Source organism: Acanthochromis polyacanthus, chromosome 21, assembly GCF_021347895.1.
Source record: "Acanthochromis polyacanthus isolate Apoly-LR-REF ecotype Palm Island chromosome 21, KAUST_Apoly_ChrSc, whole genome shotgun sequence".
Classification (NCBI taxonomy): Eukaryota; Metazoa; Chordata; class Actinopteri; family Pomacentridae; genus Acanthochromis; species Acanthochromis polyacanthus.
In genome coordinates, this window is record NC_067133.1 from 17055720 (window position 1) to 17067719 (window position 12000).

The following is a 12000-nucleotide window of genomic DNA, read 5'->3' on the forward strand; positions in this document are numbered from 1 at the left end:
GGACAATAGATCTATTATTTTTCCACCAAGTCCCCAGTGAATTGACTGGCTCAAGTGAAAGAAGACGATGCTTTCACTCCCTGCACAACAAGTCATGTTAAAGGTTAATGCAAATGCACAGGCTGATGGGAAAGAGGTGAGTGTTGCTCACTGGACATTTATCAGTGCACCTCCTGATTAGACAGTGACTGTGAATACATTGCCTGGCGCCGCAGCCTCCTTCCATACTTTCGCTCTGCAATCCCCTTCTCTGCAGTGAAGTGTGAACATTAAAGAGAATGTGGAGGAGGAGTCCTCACCAGAGAGTGGTGGGGGTGGATGGTGAGGAGAGAGAGAGAGAGAGAGAGTGGAGAACACGTAAGATATCAGCAACATAGTGCAGATAGCGATGAACACTGGATGAACAGAGACGTCACTGTGAAGAGTATGAGCATCTTAGCAGAGCAGGTCCGCTGGGAGTGTCGTTCCTGATCCGAGAAGGAGCGCTGAAGCTTTTGGATACTGTCCACCCATCATCTGCCTGGTAGGGTTTATCACTCTGCATGATCTGCATGCTAATCCTGTTTGTGCACAAGAAAAATAGCATTGGCTGTTCAGATGTATGATCTTTTTTTAATCACTAGATGAGAAGATGCAGAAATGTTTCTTCCTTGACATTTAAAGTTTGGCTGTTGCGCTTCCCCTGATAGAAGGCAAAGGGGGATCTGATGCTATGCACCTTATTTTAGCTCTGTTGTTTATTGACAAAAATGCAAACTATGGCACCTTGTTGTTTTCAGGCTCATGCTGAAGCCTCAAATGAAGATGTTCCCCCACAGAGTCTGGTTTTAGGTTGTGCTACATCCTCATCACACTCCTTTCTTCCTTGCTGGTTCAGATTTTTTTCACTATTTAAAAATAAAAAATCTAATTATATCTTCACACCCATCAAACAGAGATCAGCCGAAGTCAGTAAATTTTACAACCTGTCAGGTCCCGCATGCCCTGTTACCACATCACAAAGCCCCCATCTGTCTATATCACTGCTTGCTCTGATCCCAGTGGGACTTTAACATGTTCTGTGCTGATTGGAGCTTTAGCCGTGCAGCAGAAAATGTAATACAATTCCAGGCTGTCTTTCCTATAGTGGAAGTGAAAAGTGAATCAGCCACACCATAAAGTCCGGCATGGAGACAAAGCTGTGAAGAAAATTCCTCTGCAGCAACAGCCTGCTGATATCAAATCCCTGCCTCTGTGTAAGGTTAATAAGAATATATGTCTACTTCTATTCTCTTCACTTGAAGTGTCATTTACCTGCCATTGACTGTGATTATTTTAATTTCGCTTTCAGTCACAATTCTGACTCTGATTCTTCACCTTATACTCAAAGGATGTTGAAAGTTTAATAATGTTGAATAATTAATTGTAAGCCTTTTTTTTTTGCTGAGACTTGATGAATTGAAGCAGCAAAAGCCCCAGGATGACTTAAAATAATGCCAAATATCAGTATTCATCATCTACATTTACAGTATTTTCATTCTCTGTGATGTTGCTTTGCTCACTTAAAAAAAATTCGGATTGATTTCTTCGTAATTTCTAGACAGACTGCCAAAACAAAAATTAGCTTCTCAATGCAGCAGTGTCAGCTCAGCTCCATGAATTTTGCAAGCAGATTTCACACCTGTGCTGCCACAGACATGAAGCATTAATCATGCGGCATATCTTTCATATCTTGCTGTCCATTTAGGCAGGATAATTAGCAACTTTCATTTTGGCATCCCTCAGTTTAATTCAGCTGCTTTCTTGCTTTGGGTGATTCCATTAAAAAATCATTTTGGTTCCTGCCCTTATTTAAGCTGTGATGTTTGTAGCTTTGTAGTGATATTATCGAAAGTGTGGGTTGTTTCTGTTCTTTCATCGCTTTCATGACTACAAATGACAAACACAAGACAAATTCTCTGCTGGTTATCCAGATGGTAACAGCTTTGGATGAATACTTTTGTGTTAGATGACTTCACTCAACCTGATTGGCCTGTTTTCTCACAAAAAGCCTACGACAAAACAACAAAATTGGCATTTCTATAGGCGACCCACTGTTTGAAGGAGATAAAACCTTTTATTCAGTATAGGCAATTTTTCATTCGGTAACAAATGCCACTCTCTCATGATCAATGAGAAAGTGTGGCTTTGAAGTGTTCTCTGTAGAAAAACGTCCTTTTTCTTTTCAGAAATCAGCACGAAAAGCTGCTTTATATGCACTTGAAACTGATACACTGCATCTGCTGCCAGCTGCTCATCATTACCTCCAAAGTTATTGATGGCTCCAAGGACAAATGATGTTCCAGAAAGCATCAAGGGAAATGTGCTGCGAATCTACAAATGTGGACTTTTAGGGTCCAGATATCACCATATTTCGGAAAAACACAAATTTGACGTGTTCTGTTTTGAGAAAGCCCACGCGTTGTCTGTGCAGCCGCTTTGTCAATTAAAGCCCCTCTAGTGTTCAATACTACCACCCAATTCTTAACAAAGAACACACTTGCAGTATTGTAAAATCACAGTGGGAAAAATAACCAAGCACACATGTAATTCAACATTTTACCTAGAATTCAAGCCTCTGAAAGACAGATGTGAATAAATAAAAGGCTGGGAGACATTACACGGCCTTGTGTGTGTCTGCAAAGTACCATTGACAGCTCCTCTTCACTTTAAGGCCTCAATTTTGTGTCACTCACAACCTGAAAATTTCACAGAAAAAAAAAGCCAGTGAGTGCACACTGGCGTCACTGCAAACATCACTTTATGAAACTGCAGCACGCCAGGAGCTCGGATTAGGCTTTATTACAGCTCCGAGACTGACAGGCAGAAACCTTTGCACACCTCAGCTCATCATGGACAAATGATCGCCTCTGACGTCATTTGGCTGAAAGCAAAGGTTCCCAAGTCTTTGCTCTTTCCATTTTCTGCAAGCGAGTTTAACCAGAGGAGAGCTGTGTGTTTTAAATGCAATCGCTTGAATTAGAGAATAAGAGGCGCTGAATTGGCTACTCTAGTGGCAGAGTTCGCTCTTCTGAGAAATCTTCTAGTTTGTAGCCATTACATTTTCACCTTCTTTCTCTTTATAATAAGCTGACTGGACTGCTTTTCATAAAAACAATGCAGTCATGTAATAAAAAAGGTGTATATTTAAGACAGCACATTTTCATTTCAGTTGCAGCTTAAGCAGCGCTGCAACATCTCTTGCAAATTAAACACCCCCAGTAACACGATATTCCCAGTACACATGTGACAAAACAAGACCAGCCAATTAAATACACACATCCTTGTCTTGTTGGTATGTGTGACTCAACTGGTAATAGTTCAGATAAAAAAAAAACAAAAAACATCTGGCTCACGGAGGCTTGGTGACTGATTGGAATTTGAAACCACATCTGAGTGAGTTTCTGCGTTTTTATGCTAACAGTGACCACCAGTGCATACACTGGGATCACTTAGAAATGTCCTTATTTTTGAAAGAAAAGCATGTTTTTTTCAGTAAAGATAACATTAAATAAATCAGAAATACAGTCTAGACATCATTAAAGTGGTAAATGACTTTTCTAGCGGGAAATGACTGATTTTTAATTGAATATCTACATAGGGGTACAGAGGAACATTTCCAGCAACCGTCACTCCTGTTTTCTAATGCTACATTGTGTTAGCTAATGGTGCTGAAAGGCTAATTGATGATTAGAAAACCCTCATGCAATTCTGTTAGCACATGAATAAAAGTGTGAGTTTTCATGGAAAACATGGAATTGTCTGGATGACCCAAAACCTTTGAACAATAGTGCATGCCTGTCTCGAAAAAGATAAGAATAGGACAGATACTTGCCTACATGTGCACAGAAGTGATTAGAAAACATCCAAAAGCACCAAAATGGTGATCAGCACTTCCTTGACTTGTCTATCACCTTTCTTCTCCCATTCCAGATTTCCAAGATGTCTGATTTTGAGGATTTCGGCAAGTTGGGAGGGCAAGCCAACGTATCTGAAAGCTACCAGCTGAACCCCACCAGCGTGATCGTATCGGTGGTCTTCTCCCTTATATTTCTGCTCGGCACCATCGGCAACAGCCTGGTTCTGGCCGTGCTGCTGCGGAGCGGACAGCTCGGATACAACACCACCAATCTGTTCATACTCAACCTGAGCGTGGCCGACTTCTTCTTCATCATCTTCTGCGTCCCGTTCCAAGCCACCATCTACTCCCTGGAGGGATGGGTGTTCGGCTCCTTCATGTGCAAAGTGGTCCACTTCTTCATCAACCTCACCATGTATGCCAGCAGCTTCACCCTGGCCGCCGTGTCCGTCGACAGGTAGTTAATCACTGCTTGTAAATCCCGAATGACAATTAAGCAGTCCCAGTGTGTGACATTTACAGGCGAGATGGTTATTAGAGGCCCATTTCCAATAAAATTCTTTACCTCATATTTTAAGCAGTCAATTATTTTTGTAAACAACCAATTCAGTGGAGAAATATTGTTGATTGTTGCTATTTGGTTAATAAGCATATGTAGATAGCTAGCATTTGCCATGTTTACCATCTTTCTTGCTTCCACTGCCCTTTTTTTGTTCACTCCTGTCCCATGCAAAAGCATGAATGTGCATCATCGTGTGAATCATTTTTAAACATTTTAGTTCCTACATTCATCTTTGTGCACCAATTTGTGCCTTTTCTATCAATTGATGGTGCAAATGCCGTATGGGAAAACCCAATAGACTATATAAAGGGATCCTACTACATTTTCCACAATAGATACAGTGGTTTATTGGGCTCATAATTCACATTTTGAGCGTAGAAAGTGTCAGATATATTGTTTTGTCTCTTAGTAACGTTATCATGGTTTGTCAAGTTTTCTAAGAAGAAAGTGCATTGGGAAAAAAATTGCATACTCCACCTTTAATTGTTCATTTCATTACAATGTCACAGAATAACACGCTCACAATAAACTGGCATCATGTTATGTTGAAGCAATAACCCAAAACCCACTCTTTCTCTATAAATATTTAAAAGATAATAATAACAAATGATGAAAAGTGGCAAATTCTCTCTTTTGAGAAGCTGGAATCAGGTCACGTCTGCTTGACGTAAGTGAATAATTGATTATCATAACTGTTAATATTTAACATGCTGTTACTCATCATCTTGTATCTCTTATGTTTGTTACATTGGCTGTCAGGAATGTACAGGGTGTGATGACTATCAGCAAGCAGGAGCAAAACCTTTTGATAATTTTCTTTTTCTTTGTAGCAGTAATGTGTGGTGTCAAACGAGAAATCACCCACTCAAATGAGTAATCCACTCGTGCACACACACACCTGTTCTAGCGATTCCTTGCCTCAGATTAAATCAGTCCTTCTTATTTCATGCACACAAGTAACTAATTGTGCCCTTAAATGTATCACATTTATTCTTAATGATTGATTATGTAGTCTAGGCCACTGCTCCATGTGTCTTATTATGCTCATGACTTATTTCAAACTCACCTTGGTGACTTATAGAATAAGATATATTCATACATGACACCATCTACAACATCTATTTAACATAGCAAAAATGTTTCAGTGTCAATCTGCTCATTAAAAATTCTTTTTGAATGCTCTGGTGCAGCATTGTGCTGTCTAGAAACGAGAACAAAAAAAAAAAACTGAGCACTTCAAGGGCATAAATTCATTATCTCAGGAAATGAATTGCGATGCTCAGTGGTATGAATCTGTAAAAGAGGGAAATAAAAAGAGCGTATTGACGGCGAAAAACTAGTAATGTAGAGGCACAAATACTAATTTCAGCGGTTAATTTTGAGAGAGCTTTGCTTGCACCGAGGGAAAACGGTTTTACTGCTGTTTCGTCACATCACAGCATGCTGTTAAATGCAGTGCAGCGGGTGTTAGAAATTGTTTCATGTGTCATGAATTCCTGTTGCTCACCATTAACACATAATGAAGTCATTGTGGCATCAAATTCAGTTTCCGTTACATAAAAAAAAGAGCATTTAATACTGATGCTTTTAATCAGCTTCTGGTACAAACAGAATCTCACAATAATGCACACATGACACACAATATGAAGCTATTTTTTAATCAAATTTGTGATAATCCTGCAGTCTATGTGGCACATTTACAGACATGTTTAAGCTTATAAACTGATTTCTGTTGTTTACCAAAGAGATAAAGTCAAGTGAGACTCAGTTGCATTTAAAAACCATATGTTTTATTAAAAATGTCATGTTCGTGACAGAGAATGAATTAGAATTTAAATGAGATGGGATTTTCAGGCTGATCAAATGTGCATGAATCGTTTTCTGATTCTTTCTTTCAAGAGTAGGCCTCAAAAATTCCTCAACAGAAGCATAAAGGAGGGTTTTATTATCTCACTCTGAATTGTTTTGCTCTAGCTTTATTTCATTTGTTGTCAAGCGACACAATAAAGGTGCATTTGAATTACATCTAAAGAGGAAAACATGAAGGACAGTCAGACCCCAGAGAAACAGATTAATAGAATTAGTTACCGGCCCACCTCACAGAGAGGCTGAAACTCTAATTGAATATCTTATGAGACAATCATACAATATCCCTGGCTGACTATTATATCCCTGGCAGAGTAAGCTCTAAGCTGTGGTTATAGTTGTTGGGCAGCATTATCAGCTCAGTCAATATGGATAGTCGGTGAGCAGCTGCCCTCTGCAGCAGACATCCTCTGTTCACACCGGCTATGTTTACTCTATAGAGGATTCAATAGTCATTTCCTTCTCAGTCTAGAAAAGAGCAAGAACATGTGAGTTCAGGGGGTTAATGAATTTCTGCTGTTTTCTTCCTCAGTCCCTGTGTGATACGTTTAAAAAGGCAGCTTAGAGTTACACTTTATACCAGGAATTGCCAGCTGGGATTAAATCACAGTTCAGCCTGAGAAGCACACAGACAGTTACACAAAGCTTTTGAAAGGATCAGTGTGATACCAACCGCCAGTGTGATTTTTATGGGAGAGAAATATCCAGAATGACACGAAAACATTCAGTCTTATTGGCTTTAATCAACGACTGCAGTTTGAAAATAAATATGCATGGTAAAGGTACTATGGAGTTCTTCATGCATGCAGTCTACAAATGACTAAACAGTTTTTTTGGCAAGAAAAATTCTGAATCAGCATCTGTGTTGAGTCAGTACATTGTGAAACACACTTTAAAGCTGAGTCAAGGCTCAATATCACAGAAACTGAATCAGTGTTACTTTCATTAGATATTTCCATAATCTGTCTCTCTGCAGTTTAATTGCTCTCAGATGCAGTAAAACGTCATTTTTGATAGCAACAATGAACTTGTCAACAGACTCTTTCATAAATCTTTCATCTTCAGCTGGAGAACGATTTCTGAGCACTCACAGTGGTCCAAACCACTTCGACTCCCAACAAGTAGGTTCAAACTTAAAGTGGCTGCTTTTTGCAATTCGTGGTAAATCTGAGTGTCTCTGGTTCCATTTCTATGAGGCTTTGAAGAACAGAAGAGCTGTTTTCTGTGTTTCTCAAGAGCTGGTTGAAGGATCCTACAAATGGGGAGAGTGAGGACATGGATTTGCTGCTTTATCCAGAATCCCTGCCTTGGGCAATAAAGGCTACAAAACCTCTAATACCCCCATCCCCTTAGAGAACATATATAGCAGCATGTTGACGATGGTGAGCAAACCAGAAGATGGTGAGGCAGTAACTTCAGAAATAATATGCGAGGATCAGTGTGATGTCAGAACATTGACAGAGAGGTGCCATGGAAACATCAAGGTTTTTTTTTTTCTTTCTTTCATGGTAGCATCAGGTGGGATTTGTGCTTCTATCGCCTACCTGTTCAGGAAAAAAAGTCATAGCACCAAGCATGCTCATGTTCTCTCCTATTTATGTGAGTTTACAGTGCGATTCACCGAAAATCAGACCCTAGTGAAAATCCTAAAACACCTCTCTGTGAATAATGTAGGCAGTTTTACATATTTTTCTAGGGTGATTTTCACTCAGTGACACCAACAAACAGCTTATAGTGTGAATCATTATCCAGCAGCAGAGACCCTTCAGTGTAAGCCTATAATGAGCATAGAGGTGGCAGCATCATTAGTGGAGAGTCAGGGTTCCTGTGATCTCCTCTCATATGATTGAACCATTGCTGAAATGACCAAAAGTTTTTTACAAGATAATCTCTAAATATAAACATTGGTGATGTTTTGTGTCAATTACCTTAATTTTGAAAATGCCTGTTTTTTTTCTCAGTTCAGATTCATCACAGTGTCTCTGCAGGACTGCTAACATGAATGAGAGTAATCTTGTTGAGTGGTCAAGGGGTCATTTGCAAAAGTCTAATTTAAGAGAAAAAGGAACCAATTAGGCGACAAAGATTTTTCTTTTTAAACATCTCAAATCTATAACATTCATCAATGGTGGGACAGCAGATGTCTAATTTCAGTTTCTTGAGCTTTTAAGTGAAGCCACAAAACATTTACCCAGGAACTGTATGGATCCATTTACTGGTTTTGTCACAAACTGCATACAAAATATGATACAGGCTTATAAAAAAAAGTACAGTATTTCTGCAAATTAAATGATCTAACAGTAAATCATATAATTAAAATGAACTCCATGGTAAAATTACACATGAATGTATCAAAATAAATGATCTTACAGTGTAATTTATCATAGTGTAACACCCAAAGGGACCATAATTGTGTCCTAAAGACTTGTTTTTTAAGGTGTGTGTACCAATAGGGTGATGCATTTTGAATAATTGGGTCACCCTGTGGACAGATACGTATTATGGAGCTATCTTTACATTCTATTAAACTATCCACTTTGCTCCACTATAGATTTTTATTTTTCTTCTTTTTTCCTTCATGAGCCTACAAGAAAGAATATTGCAGCAGCATGGAGTAAACAACGGCAGTCATTAGTTAAGAATTTTCTGAAGTTTTGACTATGATATGGCGGTTTAATTTAGTTTCAGTGAAGAATTAGCAGATGAATTATAATGTAATCATATTGTCTCACACTACCTCAGCATGCCAGCTAATTATCTTCATTTATGCTGTCTTGGTCTTGATTACAAGCGAGTATGCTCATTAGTTTTTCTCTTTTCAGGTATCTGGCCATTCGCTACCCGCTGCGCTCCAGAGAGCTACGAACTCCTTGCAATGCAGTGGTTGCCATGGTGATTATCTGGGGTCTTTCCCTGGTCTTTGCAGGTCCTTATCTCAGCTACTACGACCTGATAGATTTCAACAACAGCACTGTGTGCATCCCCGGCTGGGAGGAACAGAACCGGAAGGTGCTGGACACGTGCACCTTCCTGGTCGGCTACGTCATCCCCGTGCTCATCGTGAGTCTCTCCTACACTCGAACCATCAAGTACCTGTGGACGGCTGTTGATCCGTTAGACGGCATGTCAGAATCCAAAAGGGCCAAACGCAAAGTTACCAAAATGATCATCATCGTCACCGTGCTCTTCTGCATATGCTGGCTGCCGTACCATGTTGTGATACTGTGCTACCTGTATGGAGACTTCCCTTTCAATCAGACCACCTATGCCTTCAGGCTGCTCTCCCACTGCATGGCCTACGCCAACTCCTGCGTCAACCCCATCGTCTACGCTCTGGTGTCCAAGCACTTCCGCAAAGGTTTCAAGAAGGTGTTCAGCTGCATCCTCAGCAAAAAAGGGAGAAATAAGGTTCACGTGGTTCACGTAGCCAACACTGTGCCCGGGTTTGAAGCAGGTTCGACGGAAGTTTCACAGATGAACGAAGAGAACATGCGGCAGAACGAATGTGAAATGACTAACAGGCCGACCGTGGAGCCGAGAGAAGCGACGGTGACCCTGAATTTGCCGTTTCAGCAGCAGACTTGACAAGTGATCCAGTCTGGCTGACAGTCTCAGTACAGATGGCCTTATGTGAAAGACATTTCAGCTAATATTTAGAAACTTGTTATCGTGATTGAACATTTTTGTGGCAAACAGGAAGGACACCAATGATTCGAAGATATATATGACTGGAGCATATAAAGTCCACAACTAAAATGTATTTCTTTCATCATGTCTGTAGGTTGTTAGTTGTCCAGTGCAATCTTTGAAACTTCAGTGAAAAGCAGCTGGACTTCTCTTTAAGGTTTTTGAAGATGTTTCATCTCTCAACCAAGAGGCTTCTCCAGTTTATCATAACAAATGTTCTAAACAGTTTATGAGAAAGTTAGAAAGGTTCGTTTGTTTCCACTATTTGCCTTAACCATGGCTTGCACTTTTATTCAAGCTGAAGTGTTTGTGTTTGAGAATTCGCAGTATTCTGACACTTTAAAGGGCAGCAAGGAATGTCTCCCATAATGTTACAGTTTGTTTTCCTTTTTTCTTAAATGGCTCCAAAGATGTTCAAAGGTTGCCAGCTGTAGAGATAAATCCATGTAATTCAGCACCACCTGCCGTTTTGTTCGACATCAAACTGCTCTGGCTGTTGGTTTTTGATCACTGTACAGTTCAGGAACATACATCACAAGGATTCCTCTTCAAAACAGTGCTTCTCCTCCGCCGATGTGAAGCCCACCCTGTGCGACTTATCAACAGACGACCCATCACCCAACCACAGCATCTCCAACACCATGCTTACATGCAGGTTTGATGTTCAGGTATCTTTCTTGTGGTATTTTCCTTACATTAACCCAACCGCAACTGTGATCTTAGTTTTAAATCTGCCAGTCAGTTATTAAGGTTGCAGCTTTTGTGAGTGGCGCAGGGCATTACCTTGGTCTGATTGTTTTCTATCTTGCATGCAGATGCTGTTCTGTCTTGTCAAGATATTATTTGTATAAATAAATGTGTTAAGTGATGTAACACTTTGAGAAAAATGTGCAAAACAGACATTCATACAGATTTCAGTTTTATCCCAGCACTGAAGATCTCGAAGTTTGGACTGCAATACACCCTGTTGTACAAACTTAAATAATCAGATAACTGGAGAAAAATGATTTCCCTAAATAAGTCCTGTTAAACTCTGGACACACTATTTTTGCTTTACTTGTATTTTGTAATGATTGTATTCATGGCATGTTACAGTATGATCTATTTAAATTAATATGTTTATCAACGAGTGCACTTATGTATTGCAGAGTATTATAGTGTACGTATTTTGTGTATTTAAATATATGTGTTTAAAAAAATGCAATGATATGAGTATAATGCATTTACATACTCTACAGAGTGTTTCTCCAGGATGAGAGTGAATCCTCGGTATCTCTCTGCATCACTGTAAGGTTGTGTCCTACCTCAGAGCTGTAGAAAGCCTATCTGTTGTGTTCTGTTCAGGTTGTGTAAGATGCAATTTTCGTCTCGAGAAATGACGTCACGGAGGATTCGTAGTTTTCAAACAGAACATTTCCCCTTGTGCAATTTTCCTCCAATGTGTTTATTGTGTATTACTGTGCATATTCTGCCCAACCCCATCAGTGGTAAATACTTACATATCTCTGTTATGTTTCACCATGTAGAGTTTGAACATCATGTAGATTTTAAGAATACATATATTTAAAATGATGTGCATAAGAATGTTTTACAACACAATGTAACAGGCATTTAAATGACCAAATAAACTATTTTCTGCCATACTGGACATCTATCTATCTATCTATCTATCTATCTATCTATCTATCTATCTATCTATCTATCTATCTATCTAAATTGGATCATATACTATACTGTAAAGTTTTCGTGATGTGTTGGACACGATACAATACTATGAAGAAGTAAGATTTTTAACGACACACTATACTGTGACATTTTTATGACATTTTAGACCAGACACTAAATTATGACATTTTGGAAGACATACTTTACTATCAAGTTGTTTTTTTCCCCCCAATTTTGGATGACATGCTAAACTATGATGTTTTTGCTCAACTTTGGACGAAAATTTTTTGGACAACATATAATAGTTTTGTTTTTTTCAAAGTTTGGACGACGCACTAAACTC

The 12000-nt window shown here is 39.3% G+C and overlaps 1 protein-coding gene across 1 annotated transcript; it reads left to right on the forward strand.

Annotated features, from left to right (window-relative positions):
* The first annotated feature begins 253 nt into the window (after window positions 1-253).
* galr2b (galanin receptor 2b) lies at window positions 254-11635 on the forward strand. Its single transcript, XM_022200321.2, has 3 exons — window positions 254-523; window positions 3952-4334; window positions 9128-11635. Exons 2-3 carry the CDS (start codon window positions 3961-3963, stop codon window positions 9888-9890), a joined length of 1137 nt encoding a protein of 378 aa, XP_022056013.1. The 5' UTR covers window positions 254-523; window positions 3952-3960; the 3' UTR covers window positions 9891-11635.
* Window positions 11636-12000: the final 365 nt, after the last annotated feature.